Raw genomic sequence first — 23,845 nt, forward strand, 5'->3', positions numbered from 1 at the left:
AAGGAAAAAAGAAACATCACCCATCCTTATAAAACCAATCAAGAAATATAAAATCATCAGCAGTAAAACTATACTAACAAAAAGAACATATTTCGAAACAGCTGATGAGTGGAATATCCAATAATTAAAAACTCATATAAAACATTTCCAGATACCAACAAAATATTTCAAAATAGCAGACACAAAGACCCAGTAATGAAAAATAATAAGGATACAAAAATTTTTTTGCTCTGCATACCTGGGAACGTTTGATATCCAGGTGTCCTGAGATTGTTCTGAATTAGCAGGAGGCGGGGTGGTTTGCTTGGAACTTTCTCCTCTCTCAGTCACATACCAGCGCTCTCTCTCACACTGGCTCTCAATGACACACCTATACATACATGCTCTCAGTACTCACATATACACATGTTTTTTCTCTCTCACTTATATAGGCTCTTAATTACACATTTACACACATGCTGTCTATCTTTTCACACTTACACACACACACACACACACAGGCTTTCAATCACATAAATACATGCTGTCTCTTTCTCTCACACACAGACTCTCATTCACATGCTTACAAACATGTCCTCTCTTTCTCTCATTTACACACAGGCTCTCAATCACATACTCACATGCTCCATCACCTAAACCAGCTCTCAATCACACACAGACACACATGATCTCTCTCTTACTTATACACACAGGCTCTTAATCATACATACACATGATTTCTCTCACACACAAAGGATCTCAATCATACACACATACTCTTTCACACAAACAGGTTTTCAATCACAAACTTACACATACAGGTTCCCAATGGTAAACTTACATTCATGCTCTCTCTCTCTCTGTCACAGGCAGGCTCTCAATCACAGACATACTCTCTTTCACATGTACAGGCTCTCAATCATTCTCATACATGCAATCTCTCTCACACACACACACACACACACACCCCTCCACCCCCCGCAGCCCGGAAGAGGAAGTGGAGAGTATCGGGTGCGTGCGCGGCACGAAGAGGCCACGCTAGTGTCCGACGGGAAGAAGACTGCAGCGCGGCTCGGAGGAAAATGGAGTTTCAACCGCGGCCGATGGGACTCCGCCTCCGCGAGGGCTGCAAATGAAGAGGTTAGCGTTGGGAGGAGGCTGCTGCTGCTCGCTCATTCACTCTCTCTCTCCCCCACCCCGGGAACTCGCGGCAGCAGCAGCCTCCTCCCAACGCTAACCTCTTCATTTTCAGCCCTCGCGGAGGCGGAGTCCCATCGGCCGCAGCTGAACCTCTTCATTTTCCTCCGAGCCGCGCTGCAGTCTTCTTTTCTTCGGGACGATGCCGAGCGCACTAGCGTGGCCTCTTCTTGCCGCGCACGCACCCGATACTCTCCACTTCCTCTTCCGGGCCGCGGGGGGGCGGGAACAAGAGAGCACGCCGGTGCCGGTGCCGCTGACTCCAGCTGTCCTGCCGCGTTCCGCCCGGGCTGACAGCATTTTAAGCCCGGGCGGAGGAGGACCGGGGAGCAGCTGGGTCAGCGGGAAAGTGTGGCGACTGTCTGCGAGCCAGATGCAGCCCTCAAAAGAGCCATATCTGGCTCCCGACCCCTGCCTTACAGTATAAGATAATAATAGCGTGTCTAAAATGAGCGGCCAAACAGGGACCGTTTGATTGAGAGTAAAATTAAAAGCCTTGCATCCCTACATGCACACTTTTAAAAACCCGGTTTCTGCTTGCAATGCCCTGTTTTACCCATGGAAGTGGCCTTGAAAGTTTCCCTCTATATACGCTTCTTATCTATATCTATAGTGGTGTGCTGCCATCATACTATTTAAATAGACTTCGTACATTTGTGGTTATTGTGTTTCATTACCTTTTTGTGCTAATGATAATGCAATAGAAATCAGAAACCTAAGTTCATGGCTTCCCCTCTGCCTTTGCTATATCTCCCACCCTTGCCATATATACACAAACAATCCACCAGTCATGGAAATATATTTACTTAACATAGGCATCATTACAAAAATTTGAGGAGCCAGGAAATGTCTTTTCTTTACTTTTTCCTATCCTTTTATCTCTCTTTTTGTTGTTGCTATTTTGCTTGGCTTGTTTTCCTTAGTTTGATGGGTTTTAGTTTAGGGGGTTTTTTTATTGCTTCTTTTCCTTCATCTTGAGTTTTTCTGAACTTTCAGGCACCAGGTACCAGATTTTGGGTGCTGAGGTGACATGGCTCCAGGAATTTTCCCAAACCTGACTGCAGTTTACCAGTTTATCTAAGATCACCTCTAGGGCTGGACAGATCACCTACAGTCTTGATTAAATTCCAACTCAGAGTCCCTCCAAGGTCTTCACATGTCCATAAAGGAGCACTGTCTACTACTCAAGCCAAAGTTGAAGTTTGCTGAGGCTGGCCAGTGTCCTCAGGGCAGAGCTGCATGTCGCTGGGTAGGAGGTAGACGCTCAGCTCCTGGGACCACCGAGGACCGGGAATGTCGCAGGGGCAGCATTCACCTGTGCTGGGGGAAGGAAGCCACCACATAACCGCTGCACCTACCGGCCAGATTCAGGGCGTAAGCCTGCCACGGAGAGCTACGGTCTGGGGCTGACAACTGAGAACGGGTGCTGCTTGAGTAGAGGAGAGGGGATGAGTCCCTGCAAATGGAAGGAGGGTAACCTCAGGAGAGAGAGAGAGAAAAAAACTGTACATTTGTTCTGTGCTAGAGAACTATGAAAAGGAAGACTGGCCAGGACAGCGCGTTTCTAAAGCAATCCCATGTCAAAATCTAATCACCTAGTTAAAATCTAATTAATTCAGAGCAGAGAAAATACCTGTGGACTGTCAAGCTCTCCCTACTTTTTTTCTCTCTCATCATGACCCTGAAGTTGCACCCAATTGGAGATCAGAGGCATGACCGGAGGGAAAGGGATGCCATAGTTCTGCTAACTCTTTCCTTTGTTCTAATTAACACAATATTAACTGTTTCCTACTTTTCTGAAAGCAATGCTCCTGTGTGCCAGCCAGACTGCCTCTTCACACCAGTGGCTTTAATCTTATTGCCACTGTCTGCAAAGTCCTGGAACCTGTGCCAGAAAAACCATCTGTGGGCACGGGGGGAGACAAACATTCATCAGCATGAGAGCAGCTTGGCAAAATGCAGCCCAGGTGCAACAGTGACATTTAACATGAACATCCCACAACTTGCCAAAACACAAATAAATAAATAAATAAACACAAATAAAAAGTACCGCAGGAAACCTCATAATATAATCAGCTTTTGGAAATGGTTTATGGCCCTACAGAGGTAAGATTTCCTAGAACAGTCAGGAGCAACTAAAGCATGGGGAGGAAAGAAGGAAAAATAATTAAGAGTAATTGCACTGGTTAAATGGAACATTTAGTCAGATTTTCCATATATAAATGACATGAGTGTTGCTGCTCTTAACACAACATTTTAATTCCAAATAGAAAAATACACAAATTCTTTTTTTCTTCTGTGACCCAGTCTATTGGGCTAGCTGCACTTCCTTTTTTTCGTTTAAGCTTAGACAAAAAACTAGGACTAGAAATCTATGACTGGATCTAATATTTGTGTTTTACTGGATGGCAAGACACCCAAGACGTTCTCAAGCTTAAGACACCATCGGTTCCTGAAAAAGCATGTCTTAGGTTGAAATTTTGTAAGACAAAACAGATTCATTATAAATGGGGATTTGGTTCCAGCACCAGGGCCCAGTAACTTATTTTAATCAAAACAATCCAGAATTTAGCAATGTGTAGTACTGTAATGCATATATATATTTTAAAATCAGTGCTTTTTTTTTGTCTGAAGAGGCATGTGCCAAGGCATGTCTACAGGACATTGCATCAATGACACTCTTTCACCGAGAGGAAGTCCCTGTCCCTGGTGTTACGCCAGTTGGCCTCGAACCGCGCGGCCGACCCTGCTCACCTTCCTGCCGAGGATGGTTTCCGGCCTGCTGCGAGTCAAAGGAGGTGCCCACAGCGCGCCTCTCTTCTTCGCGGCATTAGCTGCCGACAAGGGGCCTCGATTCGCGGCAGGGACACTGCCGCCATTCCCTGCTCTGCCCATGGTTCTTCTTAGGCGCGTGCGCGCTACTAGGACTACATTTAAAGGGCCCAGGGCGGGAACTCTGGACCAGCCCCGGCTGATGACAACACTTCAGGGGACTATTTAACTTCTCCCTGGCTTCTCTCACATTGACTTAGCAAAGAGTTCCGTCCTTGCCATATCCACCTCGTTTCCTGAGGACCTGTGTTCCTGTTCCTGCTTCCCAGTGTGGACATCTCGGGTACCCGCTCTTCAGGGGCCCTCTTCTCATCCTGGTTATCCATTGCTTGGAAGGCCTACCATCCTGGACTCTGCCTGCCCCGCTTCTCGGGGCTTCCCTGGAACCAACACTGCTCTTTCTTGAGTACTCCGCTCTGCGGACCACTTCCTACTCTACCAAGGACCTCCCCGGTGTACCCCGTGCAGCAGACCGGTACCATCTCTATGGAGGTATCCTTTGGACGTACCTGCTCTGCGGACCCTTACCAACTCTATCAAGGACCTCACTGGCACACCCCGCTTTGCGGACCGCTACCATCTCTACCAGAGACCCTTACCGGTGTACCCCGGGTCATTACCATCTCTACTAGAACCTCATCTGTGCACTCCGCTCTGCGGACCACTATCATCTTTACTGAGGACCTCACCGGTGTACCCCGCTCTGTGGACCACTACCGTCTATACAGAGGACACTCGTTGGCATACCCCGCTCCGCGGGCCACTACCATTTCTACGGAAGACCTCGCTGGTGTACCCCGCTCTGCGGACCATTATCATCTCTACGCAGGTATTTATTCCCTTTGCGCATTCCACTGTGCCTCTGGGTCTGTGAGATCTCCTCTCTGGCACCCCCCCCCCCCCAGCTCAGCGGGTAGTGCTCCTATCTTTAATAAAGACTGTTTCTGTGTCTGACATCAGCTGGGATCTTGCCTCCCGACAGTGAGGCTCACGGGGCTCCTCCCTGTGGGCTGTACCACCTCTCACTTCAGCCCAGAGCCACTTACCAACTATCCTAACAGAATCCTAACAGAATCCTCCTAACACCTGGTATTTCAACTGATGTCACTCATGGTCATCAACACACCGATGCATGCCTGTTGAGAGACACTCTGGCATCTTAAAGTCGAAACAAGTGTTGTAAATTGGATAATGGGTGTAACCAGAAACGCCATAAGTCAAGGGCTTCCTATTTATAGAATGTATCTGGAAAAATGAGAACTGAGCCTGCAAGCATGTAATGTTTTTCTGAGTTTGAAGAGCATGCTAGATCTAGTTGTTCCATTGCTGTATTTAAATTTTGTTTTGAGAATACAATATCAAGGGGCAATTTTGAATAGCCCACATTACTTGTAATGTACCCAGGCAATTTTCGAAGGGAAACCACGCATGCAAACATAGGGAAATTTCCAAAGAAATGAACCGGTAAGGCATGTAGATGTTTCTTTATCATGAAGCCTTCAGTTTTCCTGCACACTAGCCAAGGATCAAGCCATGGAGAATTTTAGTTAGGTTACTAGTAACATCAGCTTAATTTCTTGCAGTTATTATTTCCAAAACTTCTAGTCTTCATTATAAAACTCCATTAATCCTTAAATGATTTGTATTTCTGATGTTTAAATGCACCAGTTTTGAGGCAGGAATTAAAAGGTTGCACCTTTTATTATGGTCACATGTCCTGTTTTATAAAATCGTTTTGCTATGCTTGCTTCATATGCATCACTGCAATGCTTGCATAAGATTTTGGATCAGGATTGCCACGTCAGTTTTTCTTATTTCATAATGGTGGCAGTAATTGAACCCTAGTGTCTGCTCAGAAATTAAAAGGAAATTAGAGGGAGGGGGGGAATGAATTTCCTTTGATTTTTTTTTATTTGAACTGTCAATTTAATTATCCAAAAAAATCACATTTGCAGATACTGTTTCTCTCAAGTATAAAGTCACATAATCAGATACCACATATAAAACACACAGTGGCAGAGCTAAAACTCTGCATTTATTCATCATTGTAGGCTGAAGAGGTACCTCTGCTCAGATTAATTTGTGTGCGCTTGCTTTGACTAAACAGTTTCACTTTTTAAACTATTTAGAAATGAGTGCAATTCCTGATGCAAAAATACAAATGCATTCTCTACTCAAACACTGAGAATCTGCAAATATTCAAGAAAAGATTGCAAGTTCCCCATTACCATTTTGGAATCCTCAGGAAAGAGCCAAGCAATTAACTTCTGAGGAGGAAAAATAGGATTTGCTGCAAATAATAAGTTTGCAAGCAATAGAAAACCTGTATTAATACAATTTCCTAATTTTGTAGGAGGAGTTTTAATCAGTTAAACACCAATCTCAGTAACTGTGACAACGGTTCGAAAACAAAACAAAAAAAAAAAAAGAGCGAATACAGAATCTCAAGAAAATTAAACCTGCTCTTTCCAAGAATCCCTTTCATATATTCAGACTTATTTTAATTCCTCCAAACACTGAAAATTATTCTGCTTTGGGGAGTATATGTCAAGTGTTGGCATGTGCTGTGCCAGTACACACACATATAATTCTTTGACTACCGCTATTGTATCTCATTTTTATGTATATTCCAAAATATAGATTCAACCATCGCCAAAATCACCCACACAGATAGATGAAAAAGAGGTAGAATCATGTTCAACAGCCCCTGGGCTCTACAAATGCTACCCTCATCTGCATTCAACTGCCTTGCATTTCACTCACGCTCTGTGAAGTCACTGGAATCACTGCATACAAGATCTCCCCTAACCTTACACCACAAGATGTGTTTAACTTGTTCTTCTTCCACAAGTTGTTTTTCCCCATTTGTTCCCTTGTATACATACCTCCTTTTCTACAAATTTTCTTGCCGGGTTTTCTGGCACATTCCTTGGATATTCTTTTGACTGAAAAATGAATAGAAGACTAAAAAATAACATGGAGCTCCATTACAGACAGTAGGAGCATGCAACACCACTATCTAACTTCATTATGCCCTGGGTTTTTTTTTTTTTTTTTTTTTGAGCAGAAAGTTCTCCAACTCTTGTGCCTGAACATGCAATGGACAAGTAAATAAATCTTCGTAGAAAGTGTGTAGATATGAGAATTAGGAGCCAACTTCCATCTTAGTAGATGTGCCTTGGAGGAAACAAAATGAGTGTAGACATGGAAACAAAAAAAACAAAACACACAAACAAGCAAAAACACAGCATGCACATATAAAATGCCATCATGCAAAGAAAAATAGCCATGCATGCTACCAATACATATGAATTAATATTGTTAGGAAGTAGATATAAAAAAGCTCCCCCTGTGTCTCTTTCTATTAACTCACCATCCTCAGTGGGGACATATATATTTAAATAGAGGCAGTCTTCACTCTGATCTTGCACAAAGGAAGATACTACATCCAAGTTATTAGTAAACCATACAGGAAGCATGACTTCAGGCAGTCTGCCTTCTATAATGTTCTGGGGACAAACTGGAGCAAACTGAGTGCCATTTTTGATATCTGACCAGAGGGTTGGAGGTTCAGGAGGTTGAAAACGATGCTCCCCTACTGGTGAAGCAGCATAAGGAACCCCAAGAAACTGAATAACAGGCCCCAAAATTTCATTGTTAAGTTCCTTCTTAATTCCTCTTATCTTGCCGTATGTGGTGGTCACCACAGGGTCAGCATCATCCAATTTTTGTGAGGACACAGCTGCAGCATGAAGCAGAACACCAAGTACACCAAGAGCCAACGAGGCATCCGATCTCAAACGGAGCATCATCACCCTCCATACATAACTCAGCCACGTGGATCCTGCAAGTGCCATGGTCCCACATTAGTTGTACGGCTACGACCCAGCAATCTTGTTTTTTGTATCCACTTGTGTGAAGAAAATATGAAGGATTTCCTAAAATGTGAGTAGGTCAAAAAATGTTCCAAAAGCTTTTCGCACAGCAAGTGTGTTCCATTGATGTCAAACCTTCTGAAGCCACTCAACAGTCTTTAGCAGATCACATCCTATTGGTAATTCCATTTTCCATAGTAGCAATATGAAGAAAGCAGCCATTTATTGTTGACTTCCCTCTTATGCATCAAATCCAGTAAGCCACAGGTCTATCTCCTAGAGAAAATGAAAATAAATCATTAGTATGAAAGAGCTAATACGAACAGAGTGATCATGGATATTTTAATAGTTACTAGACAAGGGCAAGTAAAATTAAGGTTCCACGAAATGAGAAGTGAAATACTAATTCTTGGATTATTGATCTAATCTTGTAGAGATCCAAAAAAACCCAAATGATTCTGACAAACAGTATATAAAATAATTTAGATGTTTTTCATTTGAAAAGGAAAAAAGTATCATATATTAAAGACCTTTATGCGACATCTCCATGTGGCTTGTATGCCTATGCACTAAAGGTCAGTGAACACACCACAGTCATTAAGCATGCACAAAACAAAATAGCAAAATATGTACTAATACTTTGGCTAAACCAGGATCAGAGGACAACAGCGTGAATGCACTAAAGTCAGCACATACCCACATGTAGATTAGGGAACACTGTATTCAGTTTAGGATTTAGGGAGCCTCTATGCTTCAATTTCCCCTCCCCGTCCTCACAACACTAGAAGAATCTGTGTGCCTTAATCCTCGCCCAGCCTCCTCACAAAAAAGAATAAACGGATAGCTATCTGTCCTGATCCTCCCCTTCCCCCTGCCCACACAGATACAAGAATAAAGGTCCATACAAAAAACAAAAAAACTACAAAACTGCACCACTACAGGTAAGAAATGTTCTGACCAGCAGTGCTGGAGCCTGTGTGACTCAATCCTTCCCTTACCCTTCTGACACTGCAAGAATGCTCTGAGTGAATTATCCCCTCCCTGGACAGCAGAGCAAGAGTGGGTCATTTATCACCCTCATTCCCTAACAGAACTGTAAGGGTCTCTTTGACCTAACAACTCCTTCATCCACCTCAACAGTAAAGGAACTTGGCAACTTGTCTCAAGCAAGGGGTAAAATGACTATAGACCACCACCAGTACCCATCCCCCAGACCCAAGATTAAAAGCTTCCATGCCCCAAGGGTATTCTTCCCTCCCCACCCCCAGTAGGTTCCCCCTTCCTATTCCTCATGAAGACCATGAAGAAGATTGAGGCAGGAGAGAGGACAGCTCCCTCCCACCCACTCCTGTTGACTTGCAGAGCTGACCTTTCATGCTGTATTGCCCTGACATGTAAATAGGGCAAAGTAGTATGAGAGGTCAGCCAGCACTATTTCCAAAGTCATTTGGGCAGGAGAGAGTCAATCTTTCTCCTGGCCCTCATCATGAGGCCTTACCAAAGGGGAGTGGAAGGAGAAATCTATCAGCTCCTTGTTCTTGTGGGTCCTTCGGGACCATCACACCCATTTCTGTTTTGTTGGGGGGGGGGGGATCTTTTTAATTGGTCCACTGAGCCCATTGACATTTTATTGTGGGGTAGGGAGTAATGACCACGCACTAAGGACAGCTCTGGTATCTAGGTGTATGTGTATGTGTGGAAAGGGGGAGATGTTGGGAAACAGAAGGCCTTGTGAACATTCTTGCTATGTTAAAGGGAGAGGTGGGAAGGATCAGGACATACAGGCTATTCATATATTGAAGTGGGGGAATGAGTGGGCCATGGAGACCCACTCCTTCTTTCTGTAGAGGAGGTAAGAGACAATCTGCCTTCGAGGCAAGGTATGAAATACCCAATGCTCATTTAATTAAAAACAAAAATTATCAGTCGCACAATCCATAGGTCTAAGCGATTTATACTTTGACATACATAGTATCATTTAACATATGAAATAAAAACAGTAAATAAAATAGAATTCAAACTAACGATAAAATAATAAAAGTAAAAAGCATGATAATACTAAATAAAACACTCTCAAAAACAAAAATTAATGCAACATGTAAACTATGCATCTTAAAAGCCAGTTATCTAATACAATTAAATAATAGATTTCTCAAAAATGTATAAAAACAATAAAATGTTTCATGCCATCAGATCAGAGTCAAACGATAATACTTTAGAATTAGTAAAACCCTGCTTAAATAGATGGGTATGAGCTGTTTTTTGAAAGTTGCTGTGCAAGTTTGTTTACGCAATTCAATAAAAGGTTCCAGATTGCAACATCTTCTACTGAAAGAAGCCTCTCTCTACAGGTGACTAACTGAATTAATTTATAGCTTGGGACCTCTAACAAACATTGACCCTCGGATCTGATTGGATGGTAGATTTTAAAAGTATATTTATACAGGGTAAAGAGCTTTTACTTAAGGCTAAATGAATCATGGCTGGTAACTAGTGTAGCATAGCTGAGAGGGAGAGAGTTTTTATAAGGCTCACACGTAAGTAAACTATTTATACCACTGTAAGAGAGGCAACTAGTAACAGGGTGAGGTTTTGGTGGTGGGCTTGGTTTTAGGAGGCACAGTAGACATCAGTGAAGATTTTATGTGATTTGCAGTGATGAAAGGTTCACAAAGATGAGATTTGTACATAGTACTCTCGACCTAGCTTGATAGCAGCTAGGTAGAGAGTGCATCAAAGTAGGTCGAGAGTACATTGTACAAACCTTATCTTTTTATACTTTTCATCACTCCAAATCACATAAAATCTTTACTGATGGTAACTGTACTGTCGTACCTCTGACTGTGCATGTAAAACTGCCCCCCAAAACCAAGCCCACCACCAAAATCTCACCCTGAGTTCAGAATGACAGTGGTATAAAAAGTTGACTAATATGTGCGCCTCCCTAGAGGCTCTCTTTCTCTCTCTCTCCTCTCCCCGTCTCTCTCCTCAAAACACACTGCTATTAAAATCATAACACCAGGAAAAAAGGTGTAGTTATTTCCTGCATTAAATTTTACATTATCGCACGCAAAGTTAAGCATCCCTTATTTTCATTTACTCTGCCCAAACTCCTCCCACACAATTACATTTTTCAAATTTGCATACGCATCTAGTGATGCATTATTTATCGCATGCGTTATCATGGGCGTTAGGGCCATAACACCAGCGATAAGTCCCTAACATGATTTGAAAAATGACCACCTAAGTTTTTTTTATACTCTCCATATTGGAATGTGGCATCTCTCAAATGTGAAGTGAGAACAGAACTGAGTCTCACTTATTCTGCTGAGATAGATTATCTCAGTTTTACCTACATTTAGCATCAATTTATTATGTGCTAGCCAGCTCTTAACGGCTGTCATGTAGATATCTAAAGGTCTAATGGTGGACGATATCAAGTGAACAGGGGAAAAACTTTGGATGCTACCTGCATAGACAGAGTTCTGTAGGCCCAATCCAGCAAGAAGCTTACATAAAGGCTGAAGATGAATATTAATCATGGAAAACAAAGAACCCTGTGGGACACTTTGTTTAAGTAGTGACCATGAGGATGCTAAAGCTCCACATTTTACTTGTAATCCTTTTTTGGAAAGTGTGTGTGTGTGTGTGTGCAGGAGTCGCTGGATGGGTGTTCAAAATAATATTTACTGATATTGATTGGAGGAAAATCAGTAAAGTGTATAAATAAAATGTCCAAATACATACAGATTCCATGTCTTTGATGTGGTAAAAGTTGAAATAATGTATCCTTCTGTGGAAGTGTCCCTTTTTACTAAAACTTAGAACTTGTAATCCATCCATGGTGTGGAATGAATGTGTGTCCCAAGGGGGCTGGGTTATCCTAACCAAGGCAAATGTCCCTTTTCCCCAAACAGGACCTGATTCCAGAAGGGCACGCCCAATCTTCACCTGCCTTTATCCCATATCCCAAGGTGGAAACTCCGGTTGGGGGATCTCCTGATGGTCTTCTTCAAACTCCTCTTCGAAAGAATCACTGACTGACCCTTCTGAGGGAAGGGCTGATTCTGGAACTGATGTTACAGTCCAGATCTGGGCAAGGAAGGGGCAGTAAAAATACTTCCTTCCCAAAGATGGAAATTCAATCTGGCAAAAATACTTATCTAGTTCACGGGTTTCTGCAACCTCCTCTTGTAGGAATGAAAAGGTAGACAGAGTCTTTCTGCACCTCTGGAGAGGGCGTTACAGCCACCCAAAAGGTGCAGGTCAAAACATCAAAAATCTTAAACCTCAGATAAGAAAAACATGGAAACACTCTTTCTAATTCTTTCTTCCCCTTAATCTATCACCAAGAACTGGCAGGGTAGTGTCTCTCCCTTCTTTTGCTAAGCTGAGGGCCTAATTCTGGAGAGCACAAGGAAACATCCTTGAAATCAAAACTACAAAGCCACCTCCTAGTCTAACCCACCCTTGTGCCTGCCTATTCCTGCAAACCTACGGGGAAGGAGCAGAGTTGAATGGCATAGTCTGCAATGTAGACGAACTAAAAATTAAAGGCTGGGGACTAGGGCCTCTTGATGGAGACCTCATACTCCCTACATAATTGTTGAGTTCTCTGTGATAAGAATGAGGAGAACCATTTCAGCACAACACCTCCAATACCAATTTGTGAAAGATGACTAATAAGATATTGTGATCTAATGTGTCAGATGTTGGCGATACATCCCACAAAATCAGCAAATATTTGGTACCTTTATCAAATCCTCACTTAATGATATCAAAATTAGATCTCAGCAAGAGCTCTGTGCTCTGCTTCTTGCGCAATCCAAATTGAAAAGTGTCAAGTATTTGATCATCATCTAGAAATTGTTGAAGCATAGCACATTCAATAACTTTTGCTGGAAATGAAATAGAAGATGGGTCTATAATTTTGTAAATCTCCTGTGGATTTTTTTTTAATCAATGGCAGAACAGATGCTTGTTTAAGTAGGAGTGGTAATTCCCCAGCTTCTAAGGACATGTTAACTAGATTGGAAAGTGGCCATACTCTTATCATCAGTAAGAACTTTCATGGGTAAAGGGGGCAAACAGTTGTGTTTATTTGTTTTACTATTGTAGTAATCTCTGTCTTTCCAACTGTTTCTAAACTTTTCCATGACAAAATGGGGATACAATTTTGGTCAATAATTGGTGGTGGAAGATCAGCAACTGTTTTACTTATATTTTCAAACGAGCAATCATTTCAGGCTTTAAAGGGGGAGTACAGACTGTATGGCTATCGGAGTTAATCTTTATTTTTGTAACTATGTGGAATAATTACTTCGAGCTATTACCAGCTTTCTTAATAGCTTCGCCAGAATAGACTTTTTGGCAACTTGGTATTGAAGTTTTGTAAAATTCTAACTTAGCTAGGTATTCTCTTTTATCCACATCATTACAGTACTTCCTCCGTTTTTGCTCTATCCTACATAGCTCCGATTTGAGTTTCTGAAGATCAATGGAATACCACGGTGCTTTATTCTTTCTTTTAAAAACTATAGTTTTAATAGGGGCAATTGCATCTAAGGAAGATCATAGAGAGCTGTCCTATGTTTTGCCAGCTTCTGTCACATTAGTTGTATTTGATGCAGCTAGCTGTGGTACCCAAATTTCATGGAGTTTACAGGTGTCGATATGGCCACAACTTTGAAGAGCTGTGGGTAAAGACTGATGGAAATGAATTGGATAAACATAACTTAAAGGATAGTAGGGAATGGTCGCTCCAAAGAGTATCTTCACAGGTCACATTGGGCAACTCATGGGAAAGCATTTTTTTTACTTAAAACACTATATTTAGAGAGTATGGCCTCCTTAATGTGTTGGTTTGCTCCCATCCTAGAGAATGCATTGCTGAGAGAAATCTCTCACAGGAATGAGATAATGAGAGCACCCAGACGTGTAAGTTAAAATCACCTAAAACTAAATTATCTAGTTCATGTCTGTTTTCTCACAATTAATCACTGATGCATAATTAGTCTGTAACTGATTCGGTGGGCAGTAAAACAAACAAACCCCCAATCATTAGCATGTAGAAAGAGGATTTCATGTGGGTGATCATTCTTTAATGAGAATACAGACAATCCTAAATGTGATTTAGTATAGATCAATAGGCCTCCTCCTCTTAAGAGACTACGGTTTAGAAAAGTTTTGATAATTTGGTGGGCACATTTTTGATAGCAGAACACTATCTGATTCTAACATCCAAGATTCTGTAATACATCTTGGTCACTTTGAGCAAGTTACTGCATAGAACTTCAAACGTGTACACGCAAACTTTGCATATTATAGATACTCAATTTTACCATGCAAGCACAAGAATGTAGTGTATCATACATTGTGGCATTTTAGCATGCATGTTAAATTCATACCATGCACACACTAAAATATTTTTTGTGAGTAAATTTAATTGCATAGCCCCTTAATCAGCAGGACAATTTTACATCAGCTATACTTCTAATGACATTTAAAACCAACTAATTAAAAAATATTAGCCACAGCATTATTTCCAGCTCCACATGGTTTTAAATATATAAAAACTACTCATCAATTTTCATGTGACAGGAAACAGAAAGGCTCAACAAGTACATTATCAAAATGATTATATTTATATAATTTTCCAATACCAGGGGATAGTACCCTCCTAAAGAGTTTGGAGCAGATTTTAAAAGGTACATGCGCGGCGTACATTTGTGCGCGCTACCCAACGCGCACAAATGTACGCCCGATTTTATAACATGCGCGCAGCCGCATGTTATAAAATCGGGTGTACCACACACAATTGCCCCCATAGCGCCATGGGAAAAGGTGTAGTTATTTCCCGTGGTGCTGCTGGACATAATATGAAAAACATTATCGCCCGCAGCGCTGCCAGGAGATAACTCCGCCCAAACCCCACCCACACTCCTCCCCTTCCCCTAATTTTTATAATACCCCGCGATGTGGCCAGTATCGCATGCAGTAGGGCCTTATCGCCATACTGGCACATCACAAAATAATGAAAGACCCTGATTGCCGGATAAGTAAATAAAAGCACCACTCCAGATAAGTAAAATAGCCAGATAAATAGCATTTGAAGACGTATGCTGCAATCAGGTAAGTAGCACTTTTTAAGCCTTATCGGGATAAGTGGCACGCTTCTGCTATAAGTGTGTATTTGTACTTCAAGTTTTAAACATTTACGTGTGGAGATTTCATGCGTGTACTCTTCTTAGCACTTGTTCACTTTTACATGCACAAGTCTGCAACTTTTAAAGCATAAGCGCATGAAAAATGTTAGCAGTTTTACCAATTCAGCCATCAGTTTGCCCAGTCCATCTCTAGGTCATTGAGACCTTCAGCCTGAACTCCCTCCAGTTTACCCACACCCCTCACTGACTATTTGGAAATAAAGACTTTTATTCTCATGTATGCCAGGTAATTAGCAGATGTAAATATACGCAGGTAACAGACTTATTAGTGTTACTTTGGCAGGTGCTAAAATAGCAACTTATGAGGTAGATCCTAAAAAAGTACACCAGATTTTATAAGATACGCGCGTAGCCGCATGTATCTTATAAAATCCGGGGTCGGCGCACGCAAGGCTGCGCAAAATCGGCAGCCTGCGCGCGCCGAGCCGCACAGCCTGCCTCCGTTCCCTCCGAGGCCGCTCCGAAATCGGAGCGGCCTCGGAGGGAACTTTCCTTCCGCGTCCCCCACCTTCCCCTCCCTTCCCCTATCTACCCCACCCCTCAGCCCTACGTAAATCCCCCCGTACCTTTTGTTGTGCTCGCGCCTCCTCGGCATCCCCCGGCACAGGCCGCAGTGCCGGTGGACTCGGAACCGCCCTCCCGGCCCGCCCCCGAACCATCGCCATACCCCGGACCGCCCCTGACCCAGGGCACGCCCCCGGACTGCCGCCATGCCCCCGGACATGCCCCTTTTACGAAGCCCCGGGACTTACGTGCGTCCCGGGGCTTTGCGCGCGCCGGCAGCCTATGCAACATAGGTGCACCGGCGCGCGAGTGCCCTGCGCACATAAATCCGGCAAGATTTATACTTGCAGGGCTTTTAAAATCTAGCCCTACATGCGTAAAAGCTGGTCCCTCCTGGCACTGCCCCTGGACTGCCCTTTTTTTGCACATGCACTTTTTCTTGCGCATGCTTACTTACACATGTATGTTTGATTTTATAAAATAGTATATGCACAAATGCATGCGATTTTACACGCACTTTTTGAAAATTCACCTTCATATGCTTAGATGCAAATACATATGCTTACATGCAAATACATTCAATGCATTGAAAGAGAATTTCAATACACTGAACATGCATAGTTTCCTACCTATTCGAATAATATATGCACATATATATATTACGCGTGAAACTAAAATATGACTTACTTGTGTTAAGTCGAAATGACAGGAGTCGAGTGGCATCTTATAGACTAACCAATTTATTAAAGCATGAGCTTTCAAGGACACAGTCTGATGTAGTGGACTCTGTCCTTGAAAGCTCATGCTTTAATAAATTGGTTGGTTTGTAAGATGCCACTCTACACCTGTCATTTTTGCTGCACCAGATTAACACAGTTATCCCTCTGAAGATTTTGCATAAATCAGTATTTTTAAAGCATGTGCACATAATTGAAATTACTAGTTTAATAATTAGTCCACCAATTCACCCAGTCCTTCTCCAGGTCATCAAGATCCTCCTGGCTTTTCAACCTGACCTCCCCATAGCTCACCTAGATCTCACATGCAGCCAATAGTGTACAATTAACACGTTTAATATCACTTAAGCAAGATAATGGGCAGGTGTAAAATTATATGAGAAAACTGGCAAATCTATGCATGTGATTTAAACTAGCAACTAATGCATATCAATGTTGACTCCTCCCCAAAACATCCCTAGACATCCCCCTTTTTACGCACGCGGGTGAAAGCAAAAATACGTAGGTATTAGATGTTTATAAAATAGCATGTATGCGAGTAGATGCGGCTTATGTACAAATAGACTAATTTTTATGCACGAAACTCTTTGAAATTTTATCAGTCTATGATCTGAAACTATGAAAATGATTTAATCAAATTGGCATATCCATGTCAGATTTTTCAAAACTTCATATTTTTACCTTTCAAATTTTTTTTTTGCTGTGTTCGCCCAATTGAATGCGCAGAGAGAGAGCTCAATAAAGTACGATATCATTGAATACCTTTTTATTTAACTAGATACATTTCTTGTGTAGCTTTCAGAAGCCATAGTCCAGATTTTTACAAATTTCAAATTTTTCACAAACCCGCTAGTAAAAATTAGATGAATTTCCCCAGCAGATCTAGAGGCCGATGTATCAAAGTTTATCCCATGTTAATGACATAAAAATCAGTTTGAGGGTAATTTTTAAAGGAATTTCTGCAAGTAAAACAGTATTTTAGGAAATTTTCAAGTTGGGGGAAAAAAACACACACCCTTAAATTTCCTACTGAATAAATAGCTCTAATCCTATTCATTCAAATCCTGTAGAAACAAACAACAAAACAACCTACACTATTCTGGGCTCAGCAGATAGTATATATTATAAAAGCCCGTACTAGTTTAAAGACATGGTGCCCAGCCCAAGTATGGACACCACTGGTAACCTGGTGCCACGCCCAGAGTCGGAGAGGGGATGCTTACCAGTCTGTCCATGTAGTTGGCATGTGGTGGCGTCACAGAGTCATCAATTCTTCCGCTGATGTCATCAGAGCATTATCAGAATGCTCGGGTGACATCGACGCCTCAACACCATCTCCTGGATGCGACTGCCTTCACGGGGCATGCGCAGTGACTGGAGCAATCAAGCCAGCCACAGGGAAGGACAGGAGAGGGCCAGGCCATATAAATATGGCACAGTGGCAGTGGGAGGTAACATCGGTACCAGGACGGGCTCTTCTGCAGCTCTTGCACTCATGGCCACTTTAAACTTGGAGGGGGTGGACCGGGGGGGATGTGACCTGCCAGCATTGGGGGAATAAACCCCGTCCCACCCTGGAAATTTCACCCTGCCAGGGAATGGGTGGTAACCAATCGGGGGAATCCAGCCAGGCAGCTACCCAATGCCCTCATATCCTTTACCCCCCTGGCCAAATCGCAGATGGGCTGGTGTCCCCAGGATGGCCTCCGTTGGATGTGCAGGTTCTGCATCTTGTTATTCTGGCTATCAGCCTCAGGGGTGGCAATTTGGGACTCCCCTGCAGAAGGATCATGGACACTCCCACAGACCCAGTGGCAGCATCCTCAGTGGGGGTCGCCATGGCTCCCATTTCCCCATTGGGACCAGCTTCACATCTTGTGGATTCCACATCTTTTGTATCCTAACACTATGGGGGACCCATGATGCCTGCCTCTCAGTGCCCACTATCTCCCACAATAGGCAAAGACTTCCTCCCTGACCCCTTGCCAGTCCCAGCGTTGGGCTCAGCAGTGGACCCGGGGACTTATACAGGAGTGGACATGCTTGCTGGCCCTGCAACTGAATTGTCAGCACGTACACAAGCGTCAGAGGATGGGTCTAGTATTGATACGCCAATTATTGCGGGAACTGAGCCTCTTAGTATTTCAGCTTCTGTTGAAGGTAGCAACGTGGCTATGCCGATTGCTGAGGGCTTCAAGGTTGCTGGGCTCAAACATAAGCGTGCATGCTACAAGCACTCCTGCCGCTCTGATTCATTAAACAGTCGGAGTTCCTCCTCAGCATCTTGGGGTCCACCCCGGCCACAAGCATTGGTTTGCCTGCCTTGAACACTACTAAACAACTGTGGCAGGGTGCACCTCACTCTCTACAGTGGCATGTCAGGTGCTGACATGTTTAATTTGTTGGAGGGATGCAGAAGGGGAGAAATTTCCCAGAAAGGGCTCAGGTGACACAAACCCCCGGCTAGTAACAGGCAGGCACCAAGGAACACTGAAAACTGGGTGCGTTTCTTTGCATGTTTGGCATCGATAGCAGGCAGGGCTGATGGTTTTCAGCATCTGGCAATGTGGTCTTGCCTTGACACAATTAGCAGCTCTCATTCCACTTACGAAGGATTCGCCTGGCTCTCATACGATGAGAAATTTAGCGAAAAAATGTCTGACCCTCCCAGCATGTGTTGGGGAACCCACGATGTTGAGTTTTGGCTCGCTCACATGACAGCTAGCACCGGCAGGCAACCATTCCTTTTGGGGCCAAGACATCTCGCAGGGTCAGGGGCGTCCAACCCATGCTACCATTGAAGCGTCTTGGCAGTTTAACAAAGGGGATGCTCATCGCATGAGAGCAATTACAAACACATTTGTACCACCTGCACTACCAGTCACCCCACCACCAAATGCACAAGAAAGGCCCAGATTATAAAAGGGAGGGCCCCAACCCCACTACAGTGGCCTGATTTGGAGAGGTGCTTGAGGTTTTACCTCCCGTCTCAGTGAAGCCTCCACCCTGAGAGAGGTATTTAAGGATGGTTTGAGAATACCGTAGAAAGGCCCTTTAGATTCTGGCCGCTGCATAAATGCCCTGTCTGTCTCGTGGCTTGCACGAGTGGTAAAGAAAATGTTAGTCACTGAGTTGTGTTTGGGCAGAATAGTGGATCCATTGCCTCAGCCCCCCTTTTGCAAAAATGATTCTGTCACCCCGGGCTGTAGTTACAAAGTCTCGGGTAAGTTTAGGTTAATACACAACCTCTCCTACTCGGCGGGTCGGGCAGTTAATGACTATCCCGCAGGATGTTTGCACTGTGCAATATGAGCCTTTTGATAGTGCACGCGACCTCCTTAGAGAACGTGGCAAGGGGACCCTCATGCCAAGGCAGACATAGAATCCACTTTCTGGCTCCTACTTATGCACCCGAACAGCTTCCCCTTGCTAGGCTTCACCTTAGAAGGTGCATAATATTTCAACAAGTGCATGCCCATGGGATGCTCAATTTCATGTGCCTATTTTGAGGCTTTTAGAACCTTCCTGCACTGGGAAGTGTCCTGTTGCTTGATGCATTGTTTAGATGGCTTTTTATTTGTCAGCCCTTGTGACTCTGATGTGTGCTAGGACTTGTTCTTTGGTTTCCAAAAATGACCCATGATTTTGGTGTCCCACTGGCTGTTGATAAACAGGAATTCCCAACTATGATACTTATATTTCTTGGTATAGAATTGGATTCTACCCAAATGGTGTCCAGACCCCCAGCCAAAAAGACAGAGAAGTTGTCTGTCCTGATTCGCAATACCCTCCAGAGTCACAAGGTGACCTTAGCATTTGCACAGTCCTTCATTGGAAGCCTGGTTTTTTTCATGCAGGGTCATTCCAATGGGCCACACCTTCTTGTAAAGGTTGATCTTAGCATCCATGACAGTCAGGAAGACACCATCATTTCAGGATCACACGCGTGCTGTGAGATTTCAGGGTATGGGAGCTATTCCTGGCCAGTGGTGTGGCTACCACCAGTGTCTAGCTCTGACTTACAGCTCTTTTTGGATGCCGCAGGTGGTGTGGGGTTTGGCCTATACTGGCAGGGATCACGGTGCATGGAAGCATGGTCAGCGGGATGGACGCAAGCTGGCATCACATCAAATATCAACATCCTGGAATTGTTTCCAATAGTCGTGGGCTGCACATAAGGGGATAAGGCTGATATTCTGGTGTGATAACCTGGCCATTGTTCAGAGCATTAATCGCCAGTCCGCAAAATGCCCACCAGCAATGGATGGCCCGCGCCATTTTTTAAGATGGCGCCAGCCATCCATTGCTCCCACTATGTGACAGGGGCTGGCCAATGGCACCAATAGCCCCTGTTACATGGTAAGGGCAAAGGGCCATCGGCGCCATTTTGTTTACTGGCAGCTGACGGCCCGAGAGCGGGAGATTGCTCCCGGGACCCCCACTGGACCACCAGGTACTTTAAAAAAGTTTGAGGGGGGGGGGGGGTCGGGAGGGTGGGCGATTCAAAATAATAAAATTTAAAGGGTCGGGGTGGGGGGGGGGGTTTCGGCACGAGACAGCCGACAAAAACTGCTAAGAACCGCAAGAACGAAGATTTCCCGCAGTTTTTACCTGAACCCGATACTGGAAACGAGTCCAGTACAGATTCACATCCCTACAATCTCAGTGGGGAAGGGAGATCCAAAACCTCCCCACTTAACTCATAGTCCAAAAAAATACTTTAAAGCTTAAACTGGACACATCTTCTTAACTGGTATTCATGCTGTCACAGGGCTTGCCACATTCAGGTTGTGAATGGGCTCACTGGTCTTCAGCCCCTGTACTTTGAATACAGTCAACGAGGATAACTTTTTCCAGAGTGAACACAGCTCCTGCCAAAAATGGGACGCTTCTAGCCTTCACAGTCTCTCGCAGCAGGATCCATCACTGGTGCTTGCCTATCTAGGGCTTAGAGTGGGCTCACAGGTCTTTGGTCCCCTGGTGAGAGCCCTTTTGCTCCTAAAGGGTATCAGGCTCAACCATCTTTCTCTCTGTAACTTATATTGAGAGGGGACCCTCTGGCAGGGATTACCCTATGAGGTGTCTCTCCTAAAAGAAAACTCTTTTTGGCAAGGCCGGGAGGCCCTACCAGAAAGTGGAAAAAATACATCTTTACTCTCAGGGCCGGAGGAACCACTAGGCGAGCTAGGCCTGTGCCTAGGGCGCCGCGGCAGGCAGCAGAATTTTGAAAGGGCAAAAAGTGCCCTTTCAAAATTCTGCCAGCCTCCGACTTGCCTAGGTGGAGACCAAGCGCCGAGACTTAGGGGGCGCCGCGGCAGGCAGCCAGCTCCCGACTCGTCCTGCCTCCCCGCCAGTGCCACACTCCCGACACCCACCCCCTAGGGTCCAGCGGAGGTCCCGGGAGCGATCTGCCGCTCCCGGGGCCTCGGCTGCCACTAAACAAAATGGCGCCGGTTACCTTCATCCCCTACCATGTGACAGAAGTCAACCAATGGCACCAGTAGCCCCTGTCACATGGTAGGGGCTGAAGGCCACCAGCGCCATTTTGCTTAGTGGCAGCCGAGGCCCCGGGAGCGGCACATCGCTCCCGGGACTTCCGCTGGACCACTAGGGGGGGTGTCGGGAGGGTTGCACTCGGGGGGAGGCAGGGCGAGTCGGGAGCTGGCTGCCTGCCGCGGGGCCCCCTAAGTCTCGGCACCGATCTTCTTTCTGTGAGTGTGTGTGTATGTGAGAAAATAATCTGCCAGTTTAAAAAAATGAAATATGATAATACATGTACCTGAACTTTTGAAAAGTTGGATGAAAGATAACATTACTGAATTTTAAGCATCCCTCTTCTGGAAAATAAAATTTAACTTAAAGTGGGTAGAGACAAATACTAAAGCCAAAAAAATTAAAGTATTTAAAATGTTCATCTCAGCAAAATCACAAATTTAAGATACTGATGCCAGGTGGGGTTTGTTTGTTTGTTTGTTAAGCATAATTTAAGCATGAAGACTAGAATAGAATCTGAAATGGTTTTGCTTTTTTTTTTTTTTTTAACCCTTTAGAAAATGTATATTTTTAAATGACTAAGACTGGAATCTTCCCATTTAAAAGGGAAGCCGACTAAGGATGTCTTTCTCTTCCATATCTCCCACATAATAGTTTGAAGAAAGACACTTGCTTTATTGCCTGAAAGCGTAAAACAAGAGAAGCTGTACTGTGTGAGTGACTGTCCCTTGGGAGGACAGAACCTGAAGGAAGGGTGTCATTTCGCCTTTTGATAGGAATGTGGTTTTCTTATTTAACGGTTGGGAGCATCACTTTCACTTTTAGTAAAAGTGAAAAATGCTGCAAGTCTGAAAGCAAGGTGCTTCTGTGAGTGTAATGTGTATGTGAGACAGGGAGAGTGCTTCGTGTATGTGAGTCAGGGAGGGTGCTTCTGTATGTGTGTGGTGTATATGTGAGTCAGGGAGGGTGCTTCTCTGCGTCAATGTGTGTGTGCAGAGAAATGGAGTATGTTTTTGGCTGGCTTGTGGCTGTGAGAGAGGGCATGTGTGTGATTGAGCCTGTTTGTAAGTGAGATAGAACATGTGTGTGATTGAGAGCTTGTATGTAAGTGAAAGAGCATGTGTGTGATTGAAAGCCTGTGTGTAAGTAAGAGAGAGCGAGAGCATTGTGTGATTGAGAGAGACTGGCCAGAGAGGTGACGTGTATATGTGTGAGAAAGGCTGATCAGGGAGATGACTGGTGTGTGTGTGTGTGTGAGAGAGAGAGAGAGAGAGAGAGAGAGAGAGAGTGGTTGGGGAGATGATTGGTGTGTGAGAGACAGAAACTGGTCCTGAGGGTGTGACTGGTGTGTGTGTGTGTGTGTGTGTGTGTGTGTGTGTGTGTGTGTGTGTGTGAGAGAGAGAGAGAGAAGAGACTGGTTGTGGTCCCTAAGGAAGAGGTCTGTGAGGCAGCTTCAGCAGCTACTGTTGCTTCTGGTATGGCCTGCAAGGGAAAGAAGTAGAAGAACTGCTGGAGAGGATAAGTAAAGGTGGCTTTTTAAGTTCATTTTTCTTGATTGTCTGCTTTGAAATATTTTAATGGTGTTTGGTAAAGCTTTCAAAATTTGCATGAGTCTTTAATTATTGGATATTCTAGTCATCAACTGTTTTGAAATTATTTTATTTGTATGATTTTATAATTATGATTAATGATTTATATATCTTTATTTTATTGATTTGTTTCACGAGGAATGGTGACATTTTTGTTTTTCCATTGTTACACTGTATAGAGTCTGGCGTGATGCGTTTTACAGTTCAGTTTTTGTCTGCACATTTCTATTTATACTTTATGTGGCTTTATTCCGTATTTGGTGAGGGTTTGTGTTCTGCATGCAAAGACTGAGATAGCAAATGTTGCTTACCTGATGTAACAGGTGTTCTCACAGGACAGCAGGATGTTAGTCCTCACAAATGGGTGACATCGAGGATGGAGCCCACCACGGAAAACTTCTGTCAAAGTTTAA

At 43.9% G+C, this 23,845-nt stretch overlaps 1 protein-coding gene across 12 annotated transcripts in view; it reads right to left on the reverse strand.

Moving 5' to 3' along the window:
- NLGN1 (neuroligin 1) overlaps window positions 1-23,845 on the reverse strand; it is a 1,028,777-nt gene that overhangs the window by 841,586 nt on the left and 163,346 nt on the right. For 6 of the 12 annotated variants that reach the window (XM_029617246.1, XM_029617252.1, XM_029617250.1 and 3 more), the window contains exons 2-3: window positions 7,382-8,159; window positions 6,894-6,953 (exon numbers count right to left, since the gene is read on the reverse strand). In XM_029617246.1, coding sequence (XP_029473106.1) covers window positions 6,894-6,953; window positions 7,382-7,865 — 544 coding nt within the window. In that variant the 5' untranslated portion in view covers window positions 7,866-8,159. Of the gene's footprint in view, window positions 1-6,893; window positions 6,973-7,381; window positions 8,160-20,352; window positions 20,364-23,845 lie in introns of those variants that run through there. The other 6 variants (XM_029617256.1, XM_029617255.1, XM_029617254.1 and 3 more) reach the window with 3 other exon arrangements.

The sequence above is a fragment of the Rhinatrema bivittatum genome, chromosome 9 (assembly GCF_901001135.1).
Source record: "Rhinatrema bivittatum chromosome 9, aRhiBiv1.1, whole genome shotgun sequence".
Taxonomy (NCBI): domain Eukaryota; kingdom Metazoa; phylum Chordata; class Amphibia; order Gymnophiona; family Rhinatrematidae; genus Rhinatrema; species Rhinatrema bivittatum.